The 20,623-nt window shown below is 43.9% G+C and overlaps 2 protein-coding genes across 3 annotated transcripts in view; one reads left to right on the top strand and one right to left on the bottom strand.

Moving 5' to 3' along the window:
- The first annotated feature begins 11,336 nt into the window (after positions 1-11,336).
- Positions 11,337-13,810, top strand: GPR119 (G protein-coupled receptor 119). The gene has a single exon (XM_049107432.1). It carries the CDS (start codon positions 12,282-12,284, stop codon positions 13,287-13,289), a length of 1,008 nt encoding a protein of 335 aa, XP_048963389.1. The 5' UTR covers positions 11,337-12,281; the 3' UTR covers positions 13,290-13,810.
- Positions 13,700-20,623, bottom strand: part of SLC25A14 (solute carrier family 25 member 14) — a 55,157-nt gene continuing 48,233 nt past the window's right edge. For both annotated transcript variants that reach the window (XM_049107430.1, XM_049107429.1), the window contains one exon: positions 13,700-14,246. In XM_049107430.1, the coding sequence (XP_048963387.1) occupies positions 14,196-14,246 (51 nt within the window). In that variant the 3' untranslated portion in view covers positions 13,700-14,195. The remainder of the gene's footprint in view (positions 14,247-20,623) is intronic.

Here is a 20,623-nt window from a genome sequence, read left to right as displayed (position 1 = left end):
AGTTGGAAGAGGACTTGGGAAGACTGCTACTATCTAGCTAGTAGGTTCAGCAGAGATATTCTGAACCTGGGAGTTCAAACAATCCCAGTTTGCCTGGGACATCTCCAACAACATGCCTCCAGTTGGTAGGAATTGGTAGGTCAGATGGTGCCTAGAGATTTCCATAAGTCTAAGCGGAAAGGGGATGAGGATCCAGGGGACCTTCTGAACTTAGTGTCTGAGAGGAGGACCAGGGTTTGCTGTTCAAGGTTTAGTGATCTCCACTAGTAACATTCATTTGGCACCCACTGTATGGAGAGCTCAGGTTTAGGTTCTATGGGCAATGCTAAGGAAGCCAAAGGCAGTTCTCACATTCAAGGCAAGGTCAAACAATGAGTCTAGCCAAATTCATCTCTTCACTTCCCACCATACCACATCCCAAAACAGCCTTCCCTCCTAACTTCCCTATTTCAAGCAAGGCTATCACCATTTTCCTGGTTGCCCAGGTACAAAAACAGGGGTTTCATATTTCCATGGTCCTTATTATTCCTCACCCAAAGATTTCTATCCAATCACCAGGTCCTAATAATTGTGGTACTGCAATGTCTATAAAATGCATCTCATCTAGTCACAGTTCTGTTTCATTAGCACATTCCTTCTAGTTCTTTCATGTTATCTCCCCAGAAAGTATGTAAGATCCTGGAAAATAAAGGTCCCTCATTTTTAAGTCCACAGCACCTCAAACCTCAAACCTTTTCTGCACACATAGCAAGCCACCAATACAACTATTGGTCAATGAAATTAAAAATACACAGAGCTGTAGTAACCTTTAGTGAAACAGATGAGGATAGGAGAAAAGCTTTTACCTTCCTTTTGTTTCTTTCTATATTGTTTGAATTTTCTTCCCTTTATCCAGATATCACTTACATATTTTATTGCCATGTTATCTTGGCAGAGATATCATGACCTTTATTTTCTCACTTTTGTCTTTTGTTCATTCATTCAACAAATATTTATTGAGCAACTATTACGTGCTGGACACAGTTATGGGTGCTAGGTTTGTATCAGTGAACAAAGCAAGGAGAGTTCCTGTCCTCATGGAGTTTACATTCTTGTTGCAGAAAAAGGAAAATAAGTGTATAAATATACATGCGATGTTGAAAAGTGCTATGAAGGGTAAGGGGACAGAGAGTGATGAAGTGTTGCTATTTTTAAAAGGTGATGGATCAAAGAAGGCCTCCCTGATAAGGTGACATGGAGGCAGAGACCTGCAAGGAGATGGGGAACAAGCCAGGGGGTATTTGGGAGAAGAATGTTCAGGCAGAGTGAACAGTAAGTGCAAAGGTCCTGAGACAGGAGTGTGTTTGAGGAACAATAAGGAGACCAGAGTGGCTGGAGAGGAGCATGCAAGAAAGAGAATGACAGATTTTTTTTTTATTTAACAGAATCTGATTTCATATCCATCATGTACCAGACACTGTTCAAGGTACTTTACATACATTAACTCATTTACTTTTCACAACAATCCTATGTGGTAGATACTATTATCCTCATTTTGCAGATGAGGAAACTGGAGCAAAGAGAGGTCAAGTCACTTGCCCTATGTCACACAGCCCTATGTCAATGGTAGAGCCAGAATTTGAACCTGGGTAGTGTGGCTCCAATGTCTGCACCCTTATCCATGATGCACAGGATAAATGGGGATGAGAGGAACAGATCAGGCAGGGACATGTTAGGTTGCAACTTTAGATTTAACTAGGTGAGGTGAGAAGCCAGCAAAGGATTTTAATCTGGCTTACATTTTAGCAGAATCACCTTGGCTGCAAACTGTGGGGTTGGGGAAGGGAGACTAGGGTAGAGGCAGGGAGACTAGGAAGCTTTGCAGTAATTCAGGCAAGAGATGATGATGGTTTATCTCAGATAGACAGCAAAGGAGAGGGTGTCCCATACTGGTATTTTTTAAACTAAAAAAAATATTTTAAAAATCAGGGGATCCCTGGGTGGCTCAGCGGTTTGGCGCCTGCCTTTGGCCCAGGGCTTGAACCTGGAGTCCCAGGATCGAGTCCCACATCGGGCTCCTGGCATGGAACCTGCTTCTCCCTCTGCCTGTGTCTCTGCCCCTCTCTCTCTCTCTCTCTCTCTCTCTCTCTCTCTCTCTCTCTCTCCTCTCTCTCTCTCTTTCTCTCTCATTAATAAATAAATAAATAATTTTAAAAAATAAAAATAACACACATGACATCAACAGAAAAGCATATTCTATGTTTATGAGTGCTCAGGTGGTGAGGTAGGTGCTAGGGCTACTACAGGAAATAAGACCATAAGGACCACAAGACCCAGTCCATGCCCTTGAAGAGCTCACAGTATTGCCAGATAGTTGCATGTATGAATAAACATAATACAAAGATATGAGAGTCAAAATGAAGGTATGAGTGAATGTTATTGGAACCAGTTGAGAAATCAATTAATTCTGACCCCTAGGGGGTCAGGGAGCTGGGAGTGGACAACAGGTTGTCAGGGAAAGCTACAGCGAGTCAAGGGATAGTTCAAAGGCAGGGAGGAAGACTGGTTTGGGAGAAAACTGATGAATCTGGTTGGCAAATTGTTGAGTCTAAAGCACCCAAGGAGCCAACAAAGGAGACCAAGGAGGAGGATAGATGAAGATGAAGCAACAGGAGAAAGTAGGATTCAAGAAGAGAGCAAAAAGTGATCAATGCTGTCAAACTCTGCAGAAAAGTTCTCTGGTGGAAGCACCTTTAAGTTTTCAGTGTTCCTGCCTACTTATGCCAATTGGTCCAAAACAATGTCTGTTTCTTAATTATAGGTTGCCTGGAGGAATATAGAATAAGACATGATGTGTGTGTTAACAAGATCTTACCATCTCTTCCAAGGATACTAACCTGAATCTATACATGGGCTTCAGGACCTTGCATTTGTTTGTATGATGTGTATGTTACATGAACATGTGCATTTTTAAGGAGAAGGTCCATAGCTTCCAAAAGATTTCAAAATGGTTCCATGGTTCAGTAAACAACAGCTCAACAGCTAAGGACTGCTGCCTTAGCAGCAGATAATGCATCTAAGCATTATCTGTGAATATCATCATCCACAGATAGTTCAGAGAAGGTTGCAAAACTTGGCAAGAACTGTTGCAAGAGAACTGGCATGAGTTATGTGAGTCAGATATTGATAATTGGAAGCATACTACACCCCCCACAGCCTCCCTCTAAGCTCAGCACAGCTACTTGCTCCCAGCAATCTGACTCTTAGGTATAATCTTGAGGATCTGGACAGAGAATCCCAAACTCTTGAAGGAGAGGAGACCAAGTCACTTCCAGGGGTGAATATGCCTTCTAGAAGATATATGACAGATGCCGTTTTATCACCTGCTTGTCATTGTTCAACTTTCCTCCAGCACCCAGGACAAATCAGTAGCTTTCTAAACCCCAAGCAGGATAAATTTCAGAAGTAGATAAGGATTCTGATGAGCTGACTTTAAAAACAGAATCCAGTTTCAGGGAAGAAAGGAAGAGAGTAAAGAAGAAATTGCTGGGGCAGTAGACAGCTCCAATTCAAGTGGAGCCCACCTGTAATCACAAATGACATTTACTCTAAATTCATGATGTTAAATCCCTGTTGGCATACAGGCCTAAGGACCATGCGTGCAGAATTGAACTGAATAGGATCATCAGACCAGGTGGGATGAGGAGTAGAGGTGGGCCAATCGAACTGGAGTTGAATAGAAAAGTATTTTTTTAAAGATTTTATTTATTTATTCATGAGAGACACACAGAGAGAGGCAGAGACATGGGCAGAGGGAGAGGCAGGCTCCCTGTGGGGAGCCCGATGTGGGACATTATCCCAGGACCCCAGGATCAGGCCCTGAGCCAAAGGCAGACACTCAACCACTGAGCCACCCAGGTGTCCCTAGAAAAGTATTTTTGAGGAATGACAGGACCCTGACTAGAGCAGGAGTTCCTAAAAGCATGTCAATATCCAAGTCAATGACTAATGAGTGCCCTACCCTCTAGTCTCCAAAATATTCCTTGCATTAACAACTTTTACCCTCCTCACAGTGATTCTCACTATTTTGAGCCAGACTTCTGGGATGTTCTGTTGCTGAACCACATCATAGGATGACATATTGAGGCCAAAGTGAGAAGCCAGTTAACAGGAGTGCTAGGTGAGACACTGATCCAGAGATTAGGAGACAGTCCAAAGATAAGGGAAAGGGGCAGGTGGCCAGACAACTGAGACACATCCTTATAAAGACAAACTGAGAAGCAAGCAAAGCCCTCAGAAATGAAACACAGGTATCTTGGCTCAAGACCCAGTGACACTGCAGGTCGGCTGACTGCCTTCTTCTTGTGCATGGTGGACGCTGACATCCGTCACGAGGCTGGGCACAAGTTTTCAAAGCCATAGGATGGTGCCATATGGCTTTCCCTCTGCCTCTGGTCAGCAACTCACATTTCTGTAACATTACAATTCTAGAGACCGAGTTAGATGAATCTAGATTCTGAGACTTGGCAGACCTGGGTTCAAAGCCCAACTCTACCACGTGCTAGCTGTGGAACTTGGGGGATTTAATTAGCTCTAATTAACTTCTATGTGCACTGGTGATAATATCACCTTGAGGGCATTAAATGAGATCGTGCATGTAAAATGTGTGTGATAAGAGGTATTACTAATATTAATAATAATCGTCTTCTCAGATTCCAAATACCCCCAGCCCTTGTTCAAATGCCTCTGCTTCTGCAACCCCCAAATCCTAACCCCAGATCTTCCTTGAGAAGAAGCTGGAAATGGCCATCTTGAGAGGGCTACAATCTAAAATTAGGCTGGAAGGGCCCCTGGAGTGCAGTCTTTCATGAAGAATACCCTGAATAGCCTTCAAGAAAGACTTGCAATGAAAAAAAGCAAGAACTGTTCATTGAATGTGTATGTCTCCCCTCACCCCATCTCCATTGCACCTCATCACCCAACTCCTAATCTTCAGGGGGAGGGAAGGCTTTCCATGAACTTGCCCCAGCAATATAAATAAATAAAAGGAGCAAGAAAGTTCTGAGCCCGGGGTGGCAAATGAAAACATCTTTGTACTCGCTGTGCTCCTCCAGCCTGCATGAAGGCATAGCTAAGATGCAACACAATCAGAGCAACCCAAAAGTGCCGAGGAGGATCTTCTTTTTCTTTTTTTATTGGAGTTCAGTTTGCCAACATATAGCATAACACCCAGTGCTCATCCCATCAAGTACCCCCTCAGTGCCCGTCACCCAGTCACCCCCATCCCCCGCCCACCTCCCTTTCCACCACCCCTAGTTCGTTTCCCAGAGTTAGGAGTCTCTCATGTTCTGTCTCCCTTTCTGATATTTCCCACTCATTTTTTCTCCTTTTCCCTTTATTCCCTTTCACTATTTTTTATATTCCCCAATTGAATGAGACCATATAATGTATACAATGGAATATTACTCAGCCATTAGAAACGACAAATACCCACCATTTGCTTCGACGTGGATGGAACTGGAGGGTATTATGCTGAATGAAATAAGTCAATCAGAGAAGGACAAACATTATATGGTCTTTCTTCCTTTTAAAGACCCTTTCCTATTTATATAGCTAGACTGGAGCAAAGCCCTTCCAAGGATTGCTTTCTCCCTGCAGGGTGCCTGCCCTCTGCTGGGCTTCATGGTCATTGGCATTTGGCAACTCAGGCCAGCAAGCTGCTCCTTCCTGGCTAAGTAGTAACCTTTGTAGGATCACAACTAAATGTCTCTTGGGCAGCAGGCACTGCCAAGCAGCAATATAACCAGAACCCTGTTTTTTAATTGTCTCCTTATATTAATCCTTTAGTTTAATGTATGAGTGTCCTATTGCTGCTGTAATCACCACAAACCTGCTGCTTTAAACATGAGTTTATTATCTTCCAGTTCTCGAGGTCAGAAGTCTGAAATCGATTTCACATCAAAGCATCAGTAGGCCCGATTCCTTCTTTTCTTTTCTTTTTTTAAAAGATTTTATTCATTTATTCATGTGGGGGGGGGGGGGCAGACACACAGGCAGAGGGAGAGGCATGCTCCATGCAGGGAGCCCGATGTGGGACTGGATCCCAGGTCTCCAGGGTCACGCCCTGGGCTGAAGGTGGCGCTAAACCGCTGAGCCACCCTAGGCCCTGTTCCTTCTGGAGACTCTCGGGAAGAATCCATGCCCTTGCCTTCTCTAGTTTCTAGAGGCCTCTTACAATTTTTGCTTGTGACCCCTTCCTGGCATCATTCCAACCTCTTGCTTCCATCATCCCCTAATACTGCTCACTGATATTCTGCCTTCCTCTTATAAGGACTCTTGGGATTATAACCTTGAGCCCACCCAGAAAGTCCACGATAACCACTCCATCTCAAGACTCTTCCTTAATCACCTCAGCAAAGTCCCTTTTTGCCATGTAAGGCAAGATATTCACAGGTTCCAGTGATGTGAACATGGACCCTTTGGGGGCCATTATTCAGCCTACCATACCTAGGCTTCTGCAGCATGGAGTAGCAAAAAGCTAATGGATAAGGAGTGATAAGAATCGGGATGCTGATCCCAGCTCTGCCACTGCTTCCTAGCTGGGTCACCTCAGGCAGGTCCCTTCGCCTCTCCAAGCCTCAGCTTCCCTTGTAAGCTGGGGAGAATAACACTGAGCTCACGAGGTGTCACTTGAACGGGTGAAAAGCTCTGAGCATAGTAGTGAGCACAGAGCAGGCACCCCGTAAACACACTGGGAGGGTACGTCAACATGGGGAAAGAGAGGACAAGCAGTTAAGAGAGGACTACCATAGTGCAGATGAAAGAAAACATAGTGCTAAATGAGAGGGTACTAGCAAGAATGGAAAGCAGGAGTGGGAAGATAAATGGCGAGATATACGTGAGTCCAGAGTCCTATATTTCGTTGGGCTCAGGGTAAAAAAATAATTCAATCCTCATTTTCCACAATCCCTGGGCTTTAGTGACCCAAAAAGGGGGGAGGGTCTTCTACTTAATTTCAGCTCAGGCGCCTGTGAAAAAACCCAAAGCATAGACATGTCAGATTGTAGGGCAGAGGTCATAGGATGGACGAAGGCACAGAGGCACAAACTGGCAAGAAAAGGAGACAGCATGTTGTCCCTATGGTTGATAAGAGACAAGACAAATTCCTGGTGGCTGTTCCACACAAGCTTCTGGCACCTCTGACAATTTCCAACACCTGCTGCTTATGAGCTGTGCGGCCTTGGACAAATCAGCCACCCTCTGCAGGACTTCGTTTTTCCCATTTGTAAAAATGAGTTATTAATAGTACCTACCTTATAGAATTTGGGGGAGGATTAAAGGAGAATATGTTGTATATTTAACACAGCACTCAGCTTTTAAAGGCCCCATGTATGTTAGCTAGTATCACTGCCACAAGGCAGCTCAGAAGCCCAAGCTGTCTAAGGCTGTTGCCTCAAAGTGCCTCCCACCCCAAGAAGAGACTAAAGCCTCAAATACTGTTTTCTCCCATCCTATTTTGCCCTGCCACTTTTCCCAATGCACACACACACACACACACACACACACACACACTTCCTTCTACAAGTACCGCACAAGCAAATAACAACAGTACAAGCAAAAGCAAATACATAAGTATGTATATTTATATATAAAATGTGTATGTGCACCACATACATTTTTGTGTGGTCCGCAAAGGCCTTTGCAAAGTGGTGTCTGAGCTGGAGTGGGGAGGGGGTTGAGGAGGTTTTTTCTTTTGAAATTATATGAATACCTCCTCACTGTGAAAATACATAATAAGTCAGAAGTATTCAAAGTAAATTGTGACAGTCACCCTTCAAACTGCCCCTGGACCCACTCCCCTCCTCAAAGTTACTCACTCTCCATTAACATGCATTTATTGTGATTTCTATTCATTTTTTACACACAGAAAGTTGGGGTTTGGGGCTTTATGTTCGAAATGGATCCAAACTGTACATATTGATGTGACTTGATTTATCCATCAGCAGTATGCCTTGGAGGTCTGTGTCAGGACATATAAACCTATCCCATTCTTTTCATACCACTGCATAATATTTAATAGCAATGGAGGCAGCAGTCTAGTCATTCGTGAAGCAATATTAAATGTCACTGCTGCCTTTGTCTCTGGGCATGATGCAGCTAAACCACAGAGGCAGATGGCTAGTCTAGGCACCACAAGGAACCAGGCGTGACTTATTTTGGATATCTTCCTAGAACTCCTCGCCCAGAGAGCTGGCTCTGAAGGCAGCCTCTGTTGAAGCCTGGCTTCTCCTCCACTCCCATTCCAATTGAAACCTCTGGTCCTTGGTCCCATGGCCTCAGGGTGGATGAAGCACCCCATTGCATCTTTGGTGACAGCCCACTACAATCAGCATTCAATGTGTTAGTTACGGTAGAGTTTGGCCATTGAATAAGCCCTCTCATCCTTTACCTTCCTTTGTCAATCCTAGCTTGTTTACCTTGTTGGTGCTCCACGCTGGAGACTCTGAGAACCCTCAGCCTCAGGATCATGAGGACCAAGCACTGACCTTCCAAGAAGGAACCACGTTCTCCATGGTCTTGATCCCCTGGCATGGGCACAGCCACAGGACCCACAGCTGAGTCCATGCAGTAGTGGGAGAAAGGGAACAGAAAAGCCCAAGGAGGACACAGAGTTGGGGATCGCTGAGAAAGAAGGGAGGGAGCTAAGGGAGAGAAAAGACTCCTATGGTCCCATCAAAAACAGGCTGCATAGGGACTTAAAGCCAGCTCAATGGGAATAACAATGTTTTGCAGATGTTTTACACCACTGCAGGAATTCCCTCTAAGGCCCTCCCAACATGTGAGCATTCAAGCTCTGCTTGCATACTTCCAATGACAGGGAGATCACTACTTTTCAAGGCTGCTGAGGTAAGTTTATTTTTTTAAGACTTTATGTATTCATAAAAGACACACAGAGAGAGGCAGAGACATAGGCAGAGGCAGGCTCCCTGCGAGGAGCCTGATGTGGGACTCCACCCCAGGACCCCGGGATCACGACCTGAGCCGAAGGCAGGCACTCAACCACTGAGCGACTCAGGTACGCCATGCCCGTGAGATTAGTTTAAATCAGCTTATGGGTGCCTGAGAGGACAAGACAGAAAACAAGAGAGCATTGATGGCTAAAAGAAATAAATGTCTAGGACACACATAAAGGAAGATTACACTGAGAAGAGCATCTTTAGGGGATGGTGGGAAAAGACATAGGCAGCAGAGAAGACTGGTGTGGTAGGCAGAAAAATGCCTCCTCCCAAAGATGTACATGTCCTAATCCCCAGAACCTGTAAATATTTTACCCCACACAGTAAAAATCACTTTGCAAATGTGATTGAGTTAAGGATCTTGACATGCGGAGGATATCGTGGATTATCCAGGTAGACTCAGTATAATCGCAGGGGACCTTAAAAGAGGGAGGCAGGAGGGTCAGAGAGAAGCAGAGGTTGGAGTGATGTGCCATGAGCCAGGGAATGCAGGCAGCCTATAAAAGCTGAAAAAGGCAAGGAAGCTGTCCCCTAGAGCCTCCCAAAGGAATCCAGCCCTGCCAACACCTTGATTTGAGCCCTGTAAGATCTGTTTTGGACTTCTGACCTCAAGAAGGGTAAGATAATACCATTACATTGTTTAAGCCACTAAGTTTGTGGCGGTTTGTTACTGTAGCAAAAGTAAACTAATATACCAGGCACTTGAGAGTGAGAAGGAGGAAAGGACAATTTTAATGTGCCTACAGATCACCTGGAGATCTTGTTCCAAGGCAGACTCTGCTTCAGTAGATCTTGGGCAGGGCCTAAGATTCTGCATTTCTACCAAGCTCACAGGTCATACCAGTGTTCCTGATCTGAAACACACTTTGATTAACAAGAGACTAGAAGACACTTAATAAAAATACCTATGTAGCATTTTATAGTTCATGAAGCCTTCTAATATCCATCATACATCAGGGACACTCAGCTGGCTCATTCTATGGAGCCTGCAACTCTTGTTCTCAGGGTCATTAGTTCGAGCCCTACACTGAGTGTCCAGATTACTTAAAAAATATCCATCACACCTCATTCTGTCATCCCCACAACTCTGTGACATAGGGGCTATTGTCCCCGTGTTACACACGAGGAAGCCAAAGCTAAGTCAGATTTTGTCCAAGCAAAATCACAGAGACTGTGTTGGGCTGGATCCCAGGTGTCCTGACTCCAGCCGCCTGTGTTTCTTGCCCCTGGCAGGACATTAGAATCACATGAGGAGCTTCCCAAGCCCCAAATGCATAGGTCACACCCCAAACTAATGATATGAGAACCTCTTGGTGTATGACCCAAATATCTATATCTTCAGAATCACCAAATTATTCCACAGCACAGCCAAGGTTAAGAACCATTTCACTAGAGCAGTGGTTCCCAAATGGGGTCCCCAAATCAGCATCACCTGCAAACTTGTCAGAAATGCAGATTCTCAGGCCTGCCCCAGAATAAAGAATCAAACCTTGGGGTGAGGCCTCAACCTGTATGCTAAGACGCCCTTCGAGGGACTCTGACACACTCTCAAGTTTGAGCATGGGCTTCAGAAGGACCATCTTGACTCCAAGCTCTGGAAACACGAGCACAGCCTTAGATGCAGGCATAAAATGAAGCCAGGTGCTATGCAACCGAAGTCAGCTTCCTAACAGGGGTACCAAAGAAAAAGAACTGTTCTTAGACTGGCAGATGAAATACTGAGTCCCCATGCCACAGACCTTCCAATCCTTTGTGAGAGAGACATCTGTCACGGGACCTCTCTGACTGTCAAAACATACTGGAATATAATATTTGCCTCCAACCCTGTACCTTGCTCTCCACTCCCTCACTTAAAACACTAACCTTTCCCATTTGTGCTCTCACCTGAAATGAGTAAATAAGCTTCAAACCACTCTTCTCCCCACCCGTCTCTCCTTGGTAGCCGAGAGTAGCAGGCAAAAGGTTAGTTCTAATGTACCCGAACAAATGGATATACAACCTAAAATAGGAGTGCCCTGCCTGAGCCCATCTCACCTGTCTCAGCAACACTGCAACCCTTCAGCCTAACGCTGTCCACCCTGGAAATGGAAACTTCCATGATCAAACAGAACAGATACCCTCAAGGATGCAGCCCGCCTCCTTTTGTCACATCTCAGGGAGATCTTGGGTCTGCAGGATCAAGAATTACAAGGCTAAGGGTGCCAGGGTGGCTCAGTGGTTGAGCATTGGCCTTTGGCTTAGGTCATGATCCCGGGGTCCTGGGATCGAGTACCGCACTGGGCTCCCCATAGGGAGCCCACTTCTCCCTCTGCCTATGTTTCTGCTTCTGTGTGTCTCTCAGGAATAAATAAATAAAATCTTAAAAAAAAAAAAAAGCGAAAGGTTGGAGGCCAGTACTTATGATCAGGGACATGTTTTCAATGAGTATAGCCAAAGATAGCAGCTTTAGACAGGGAATAGGCTCTATTCTAAACTGAATAACCACCATTCACAAGTTTCTCCTTTCGTGTTCCTGCCCTTCGGAATCAGCTGAGTTCTGATGGATAAGAGGGGAACAGCACATCCTATTCGAGAGAATTAGAATCTGAGGTGTTAGGAAGCAAAAGATTTTTTAAAAAAGCAGCTTAAATGTGTGGTAACTCCCCTGAAAGTATGCTGGGCGCTGAAATAGCCTGCCCTGCCCTCACTTCAACTGATTATGATCATCCTGCTTGATTGAAAGCAGTAATAGTATTGACTGAGAATTCATTATGAAGCAAGTACTAAATTAAGCTGAGATTAGTTGTTAAGCTAGTTGAGGCTGAGGAAAAGAAGGGGAAGTTTCATATAAAGCGATGGAGGAAGAAAAAGTGTGATTAGAGTCTGTTATATCTTTTGCCAGACAGGAGACTTGATGAGTGCCCCAGTCCCTCCAAAGAAAAGTCCTCAAAGCATAAATGAAGGAAGATAGTCTGGCCAGACAGTATGTACCAGGTACTCAGGAGTTGTCTAGTAACTTGGTTGTTGGAGGAGGAGGGACTAGCTCAAGGCCCAGGGGGAGGTCCGCACTGGGACTGTCACCTTCAGAGAGTGGGAGAGGCAAGAGGCCGAGGACTGAAAGAGAGGGGGTGAGGGATTCTTCGTGACCAGCAGGATCTCAGAGATGGCAAGCTGCCAGCCTGTACTGCCAGCGGTGGCCAGACCTGTGCTACAGCTCTGAACCCACCTCTTTCTCCCCTAGTCCATGAGAATCTGAGCCAGAGAGCCAGCATGCCCTGGTAAGTGGAAGTCCTACCACTTCAAGACATGGAGTCATCTTTCCCATTTGGAGTGATCCTTGCTGTCCTGGCCTCCCTCATTATTGCTGTTAATGTGCTAGTGGCCGTGGCTGTGCTGTTGTTGATACACAAGAATGATGGTGTCGGTCTCTGCTTCACCTTGAATCTGGCTGTGGCTGACACCTTGCTTGGTGTGGCCATCTCTGGCCTGGTCACAGACCAGCTCTCCACCCCGGCTCGGCCCACACAGAAGACCCTGTGCAGCTTTCGGATGGCATTTGTTACTTCTTCCGCCGCTGCCTCTGTCCTGACAGTCATGCTGATTGCCTTTGACAGGTACCTTGCCATCAAGCAGCCCCTCCGCTACCTCCAGATCATGAATGGGCTCATGGCGGGAGCCTGCATTGGTGGGCTGTGGCTGGTGTCTTACCTCATTGGCTTCCTCCCACTTGGAGTCCCCGTATTCCAGCAGACTACCTACCACGGTACCTGCAGCTTCTTTGCTGTGTTTCACCCACGCTTTGTGCTGACCCTCTCCTGCGTTGGCTTCTTCCCAGCCCTGCTGCTCTTTGTCTTCTTCTACTGCGACATGCTCAAGATTGCCTCCATGCACAGCCAGCAGATCCGAAAGATGGAACAAGCAGGAGCCGGGACTGGAGCATGCCGGCCTCCACGGACTCCCAGTGACTTTAAGGCTGTTCGCACCGTGGCTGTTCTCATTGGGAGCTTCACTCTGTCCTGGACCCCATTCCTTGTCACTGGCATTGTGCAGGTGGCCTGCCAGAAGTGCTACCTCTACCTGGTGCTGGAACGGTACCTGTGGCTGCTCGGTGTGGGCAACTCCCTGCTCAACCCACTCATCTATGCCTATTGGCAGAAAGAGGTGCAGCAGCAGCTCTACGAGATGGTCCTGGGAGTGAAGAAGGGGTTCACTTCGTGCCTTCTCCTTCTCTCAGCCAGGGCTGGTCGCCCTGAGAGGCCCAGGGAAAATTTCTGTCCTATCGCCACTATCTCCCACTCACAGCTTGATGGCTAAGACGGTAAGGGCAGAGGAGTTTTAGAGTGCCTTCTCCCTCCCCTGTCTGGGCCCCAGCTAGGAAATTAGATGGAGCTAGGGAATGAGAGCACTTGCTTCAGGCAGCCAACCACCTTCATCCCAGACTGAGAGGAACTGAGACAGGGTGCTAACTTTCTTCTAGAATCAATTTCCTCATCTGCAAATCCCTGTTTCTCCCTATCCTTCTTTTGTAATGAGTCTGTTTCTCCTGTACAGGTATACTTCCTTAAAGAAATGTACTACTGAAATGATGCTAAAAAAATCAAATCCTATTTTTGAATGCACTAGAGCAGCACTCCCCAGCAGAAATATAATGCCAGTCAAATATAATTTTAAATGTTCTAGTAACCATGTTGAAAAAAGGTAAAGAAGAAAAACACCAGGCAAAATTAATGTTAATATTTCATTTAACCCAATATACCGAAAACATGGTTTCGGTATGTAATCAATATAAAAATTTCTGCACTAGGTTTTTCATGCTAAATCTCTGAATCTGGTGTGTATTTTACCTTTACAGAACATCTCAATCCAAAGTAGCCCTATTTCAAATGCTCAGTAGTCACATATGACTAGTAGCTACCATAGCAGACAGCACAGCACTAGAGAAATGAGATTGTTCCTCTTAACTGTTTACTATAGTGACTGACTATGGTAAAGTGAGGTGTCCTGCCCTCCCTGATGTAAATCAGACTTTCTAGGTAGTGAACTTGCCTAAAACGTAGAAAGCTGGATTGGATTCTACAGCTTGTGTTCTTTCACACTTCATGGTATTCAAAACACTGTTTTCTTTGGAAATGGCCAATCTTGTGGTTATTTCTGCTACTGTCCCTCCTAATCTAACCACTCTTCTCTTCGGTGCTCCGTCCTCTCAGTTGGCTTCTTATGTCACTTGTAGCTACTTGCTGATGACAGTGCTGAACCACAAATTCTGAGACACTGGAAGAGAAGGCAGAGGAAAAAGGGGTAGGTGCCAAGAAAGGCACTTCCAGGCTCTCCACACTGGGCCCACTTTTTCCCGTCTGAGCTTGACCTTCTTAAATCCGCATGTTCCTAAGAAACTCAGTAGCCTAAGAGGATGCCCCCGACCTGTCCCAGGAAACCAGCCGAGGAAATGGTGTCTCATCCTGCTTTCTGTGGGTACAGGAAATGGCTGTTGGCAGCTGGGAATTGTGGCCAGGCTCCCTCTGGGCAACCCTGGCAGCAGAAATTCAAGAACAGATTGAGGAAGAAATGTGGGAAATATGCTCAGTCTTCCTGAGCTTCCCTGTAACCCTTTCCTTAACCTCCTGGTCGCCACAGTGGATTCCTAGAAACCTTGCCTCTTAAGGCCCTCAACTAGATTATTTCCCTAGAAAGCTGCTGAGTGGACAACCAAAGAAGGCAAGAAGAAACCAATACAGAAAAGATTAAATTTGTCTGGGATTTGGTGCCAAAACAACCTTGGAAGGTTAACCCCTTGGTATGTTCAAAACGATGGCCTGAGGATGCATTTGAATCTAATGTGTAAAGGCTAAAGCCAAGAGACCCATGAAATTTTTCATTCAAATTTGAAACTAAAATGTTCAGAACCAGGATGGAATCTGGCCATCCTCCTCTCCACAGGATAGCACCACATTGTGATGTTTTGCACTTGGGTTTTAATTCCCCTTCAGTCTTAGATGAACTCCCAGCTGGCTTTCCTCAGTCATTTAGAGGTTAATGATCATTCCTTTCCATTTCCATACTCTGGAAAAGTCCCTTTTATTTTCACCCTCTACCTTCAGCACAAATGGCCTGTTGCTCACTGATCCATTCTAATACATATCAACCCTCCTTTGGTAGAATTTATTTTTTTGCAGTTGCTCCATTTACCACTCTGTCCCAGAGGAGGGCCATGCTTGCCTTGACCATAGCAGGCTTTATGTTCCCATAACTGAAGAACTTCTTGGCTTTCAAGTGGACGATAGAACCCAACGTGCTTTGAAGTGCTGAGCACCAAGAATTTACCACTTATGCCAGCAATAAGACACCTTCTTGGACTGGGTTGAGTTATTGGGAACTACACAGAACACAAACAGTAACTGGGTTTGGGGACAAGATGGGAAGCTGGTTCAAATCCATGCCCTCCTTATTGGTGGTTCAAAGTTTAATTTCCTGACCTTGATGCAGATGACTGATCTTGCCAAGGTAATACAAGCAAAGTGGAATGGAAATTAGTTACAAGAAAAAGGAGCTGAGGGGAAGCAATGTGACTGTTGTATTGTTAGGTCCAGTGTAAGAAACCTTGCTATCCCTGGGAGGCAGTATGTTGAGTGGAAAAGTCATAGGCGTTGAAGTCCAATAGACCAGTATTCAGACTATGATTCAGCTATTTAAACTGCCAAAGCTACAGCTTCCTCATTTGTAAAACTGGGGTAATAATGCCTACCTTATATGATTATAGAGAGGATTATCTCAGATAATGTATGGGAAAATGCCTAGTAAACTACAGCACCTGGTTAGTGCTCAGAAAATGTTCTCTTCCTCATCCTTAAAAATCCTGAAGAATTAAATATTCAGCTGACCAATTTAGGGAGTCTGGCATTTCTGTAGATACTATGGCCTCTAAGACAAGGACAGTTAGCTCCAAACTGTGAATTACTCAACCCCTGAATGTTTTTGAAAATGAATGAGGACTCAGGTTGAAAAAGACAAACAGTAAATCTAATACCTTAGCAGGATCAAAAGACAGCAGATACATCAAGGCACTATTATCATACACTTAAGAGTAGCTGCAATTATAAACATGGTATTTAATAAGTCACCAGGAGCAGAGGTACAGAATGCTATGCAAAAGTCTAATGGTTCTCTTTGACACAGGTCCCAGCACAGATAAGGGAATGCACTGGAGAGGAAACACTTAGATTTCATTCACACATCCAATGTTGTCTCCTGATGAACTGGCAAAGAAGCCAGATCCTGTTCAGCAATTTGATCAAAACAGCCAAAAGATATTAAGACCTTGTAGGACAGAATGCAGGTCAGTCCCATTTATAATTACCATAAAGAGCTTATGAATTTGTTATAAAAACTGTGTGACATGACTAAGTTTTCTACTAATTCTTTGGATAGCTGACATTATGCATAGCACACCTGTTTCAGAGGACAACTCTTAAGAACATAAGAACACACAGCCCTCTGTACAGGCGCATTTGAGTGCTAGAGACAGGTTGCTCTGATCTACCAAACTCTCCTTCTTGTTTAATAAGCCCATCTTTGAGAGTTGGCCAGCCAGAGTTAGCCTTGGGATATCTTCTCCCCATATGGAAAAGTATTTACTGAGTCAAATGGAAAATGAACTCTCATGACTGATTTCATTCACACTTGCTCAATCAATGGCCAAACTGAAGAGAGACCAATGAAAATAGCAGGCACAATAGATATTTCAAGGACACACATAGAACAAGAGGCAACATGGTGTTGATAGCTGGGTAACAAGAGCAGCAACTGACCCAAGGCCAGACCACAACTCCTTAGCTGTCATTGGCCACTCACTTATTTTGTGACTCCTTCAGTACCTCCCATGCCATCCTTCAAACTGCTGACTGGTCTGGAATCTTCTCCTTTGAATTAACAAATCTTCATTTGTCATTTTTGCAGTCATATAAACTCGATAATGGTACCTACAAGTGTCAACTGTTATTCATTCGTCTGTCCATCTATCATTCTACCTACTCCACAAACATATTTTGATAGCTAGGTGCTGAAATTGCCCCAGCTTTGCTGGGATTTCTTTCAGAGATAAATATTGATGTATATATGACATTTGGTATTCTTTTCTGATTATTAAAACAATTTTTGTTCATTTCAGAAATTTTTGAAAATACAGAAAATCATAAAGGTACCCATGATTGTACCATCCAGAGATGATCACTGTTATTCTCCATGTTTTCTTCACTTAACATTATATTGTGCATATTTTCCTATGTAATTAACTTTTCTTCAAAAACATGACTTGTGGGGCCCACCCCACAGTGGGGCACAGTCGGTTAAGCAGCCAACTCTTGGTTTCAGCTCAGGTCAAGAACTCAGGGTCTTGAGATTGAGGTCCCTGTCGGACTCTGAGCCCAGAGAGGAATCTGCTGGAGTTTCTCAGTCTCTCTCTCCCTCTCCCACTGCCCCCCCCCACCCCGTGCTCACTCTAGCTCTCTAAAATAAATTTTAAAAAATGACTAGTAATGGTTGCATGTTATTTCAACATGAGTATATTTTAACCATTTCTCTACAGTTGTATGTTTGTTATTTCCAATTTCTCATTATAATGCCACTATAAATACCTTTGTGTATAAATCTTTGACCGATCTGTTTAATTCCTTGGGATAAATTCTACAAAGAAGTATTACTAGGTCAAGGAGCATTAAACATATAAAAAATTTTGATTTATATTTTTGCTGGCGTTTCTTAAAGTGTAACGTTTGTCTAGAATATTTGCTAAGAGAAGTCAAGAGCAAGACATAAATGAATAGACCACACTGATGTGAAGATCTCAAAGCAATAAACGTACATGGCTTCCTGAAAGTATAAACCATGCCAAGGGGTTAACCAGTTGTTTTGTTTTTTGTTTTTTTGTTTTTTCAAACAGAAGCCTATTGACATGTCCTACTGCTAGAGTTAATCTATAGATTTAGAAATCTGGACTTATAGGACACAGCAGTTTAAGAACACCATTTACAATACAACTACATCATCAGTATGGACTGTGTAATATCCAGCTATCAATTTCAGTGTGTTTTCACTCTTCAAGTTTTCTGAGTTAGTTGCTTTGTGCAACACCACAAAATGCTAAGTAGGCATGAGAATAAGAAAACATAATCACATACAGCCAGGAGACCAGCCCTGATGCACTTGAAGCCTTGAAGCCATAGTTTTGCTGAGTTGCTGAAAGGGAAAGATGTACTCCGCCTAATGGATCGACTGAGCAGGGTAAAGTGCATGAGAGCTTAACATGCTACTACCCAGCCATATGTTCACTGGATTTACAAGCTGTTGGGACCATAATCAGTCACTGGGTTCAAAGAGCCCTCTCATGAAGAGTCCTAGAAACAACCAATACAGCTGTTAAGGGTCTGAGTCTGTTTTAATCCACAAAGCAGTTCCTGGTTCTTTAAAATGCCTTCTACACAATGCGTCAGGCAGGATCCATTTGCTCCAGCACACTGGACAGGACTAAAAGAGGGCCTCTTTTTTTTTTTTTTTAATTTTTTTTTTTATTTATTTATGATAGTCACACAGAGAGAGCGAGAGAGGCAGAGACACAGGCAGAGGGAGAAACAGGCTCCATGCACCGGGAGCCCGATGTGGGATTCGATCCCGGGTCTCCAGGATCGCGCCCTGGGCCAAAGGCAGGCGCCAAACCGCTGCGCCACCCAGGGATCCCGAGGGCCTCTTTTTTGGTTTAGGTTTGTTTTTATTTGGTGCATGTTGCCGAACAATCCAATGATTGAATCATATTTCTTATTTACTATAATAAATCTGTATCAGTTCCAGTTCTGTCTCAGTTTTGTTGACATTAAGGCACTAAAAAGCTGATAAACATGCTGAGATAAAAGTTGTTGGCCCAGTAAAATTCCACTGTCTTATAAAACTGTTCATTGTGCTTTTGCCACTCAATATTTTTACAGATTTGCACACTGAGCCATTCAACAAATACTAAAGCATTTTCTATAGAAGAGCAAACTGGTGTCATGTCATCTCAGAAGTGGCTTAAAAAGAAAGCTAGGGGCACCTAAGTGGCTCAGTCAATTAAGCATCCAACTCTTGATTTCGGCTGAGGTCATCTCAGGTGAGATACAGATTCACCTGTGCAGGGCATGGAGCCTGCTTGATATTATTTTTCTCCTTTACCCTTTGCCCCCCCCCCACATTGCTTGCTCTCTTTCTCTCTCTCTCAAAAGAACCCCCAAAAAACAAAAAAAAGTAAGAAAACTAAACCAAGAGATTATAGCCAAATGGCTATGAGGTTATTTCAAGTGTGGAAAAGATTCATAATCCAAAATTCCAACTACCACTTTAAGATCACCAAGTCCCTTAGTAATCTTATACAATGATGCATTAAATTGTTTTTCTTATTTACTAAATAAATAGGAAAGACAAGGATGCGTAGTGTTTATAGTGAGTTAGGCACATTCCAAAATACAACTGAATTCTGATGCTAAGAAAGTAAACAGGGAGAAGAAACATCCTTTAGTGAAACTGGAGAAATTAACACAGAGTAGCTACTCTGAGAAGATATTTTTTAAAAGGCAATTTTATGACTAATTTACATGCAATATACTGACTAGGTTGGCCTAGCAAAAATATTACCCCTTAAGTGATGTATTTTGGTGAATAGAAAATAAGTATTTATAATCAGGTTCTTAATAGTCTAATCATCCCTCCCATAAATCTATTCCTATGCCTAAGAACATACTTATTTGCACTGGAGGAGAACAGGTGAGAAATCTAGCCCCTTGTCCAAATCATTCCATTTCAAACTCATGGCACCTCTATCAATTCCAAGTTCTTCCATTAATAGTACAACATACAACAAAAACAAGTTCCTGTGTGTATGGTGGACTGTGCTCACACTGGAGAAGGAAGAAGTAGGCTGGTGAGGAAAGAGTATGTAGAGAAAAAAGGCCAACAGATAAAAGAGTGGAAAGAAGTAGAAAGTGGAGGGACGCCTGGGTGGCTCAGTGGTTGAGCGTGTGCCTTTGGTTCGGGTTGTGATCTTGGGATCCAGGAACAAGTCCCACATTGGGCTTCCCTGTGGGGAGCCTGCTTCTCCCTCTGCCTCTTCTCTGTGTGTCTCATGAATAAATATTTTTTTAAAAAAGTAGAAAGTGGAGAATAAGAAGGATATTATTATATATTTGCAGTTACAGGTCTCCAGAAAAAAATAATTTAAAGCCAGTGTTACAGTTAAGTGTCAAAGAGTGACCAACCACGACAACTATTGACCTTCTTTCTCCCAGGGTGCTATAAAGATAGGGGAATTAATGAAATCAATATTCTTTACTGCTCACCTGCCATAAACTTTGTGACCCTGGACAAGGCTGAGTCAGTACACTTCTAGCATAGTGATTATAAGCATGGGTTCATGAGCCAGACTGCCTGAGTTGGAATCCTGGGCCTGTCATTGCCTAGGAACAAAGTATTCTACCTCTCTGTGCCTCAGTTTCAGTTTCTCACCTAAAAGTAAGGATGATATCTACCTCCTAGAGTGGTTGAAAGAATGTAAAGTTTTATAAACACAATACACTTAGAACAGTATCTGACATATAATAAATCCATATAAGTATTAGCTATTATCATCT

Source organism: Canis lupus, chromosome X, assembly GCF_003254725.2.
Source record: "Canis lupus dingo isolate Sandy chromosome X, ASM325472v2, whole genome shotgun sequence".
NCBI lineage: Eukaryota > Metazoa > Chordata > Mammalia > Carnivora > Canidae > Canis > Canis lupus.
Note: the sequence above shows the minus strand (reverse complement) of the source record. Positions and strands in the feature narration are given on the sequence as shown.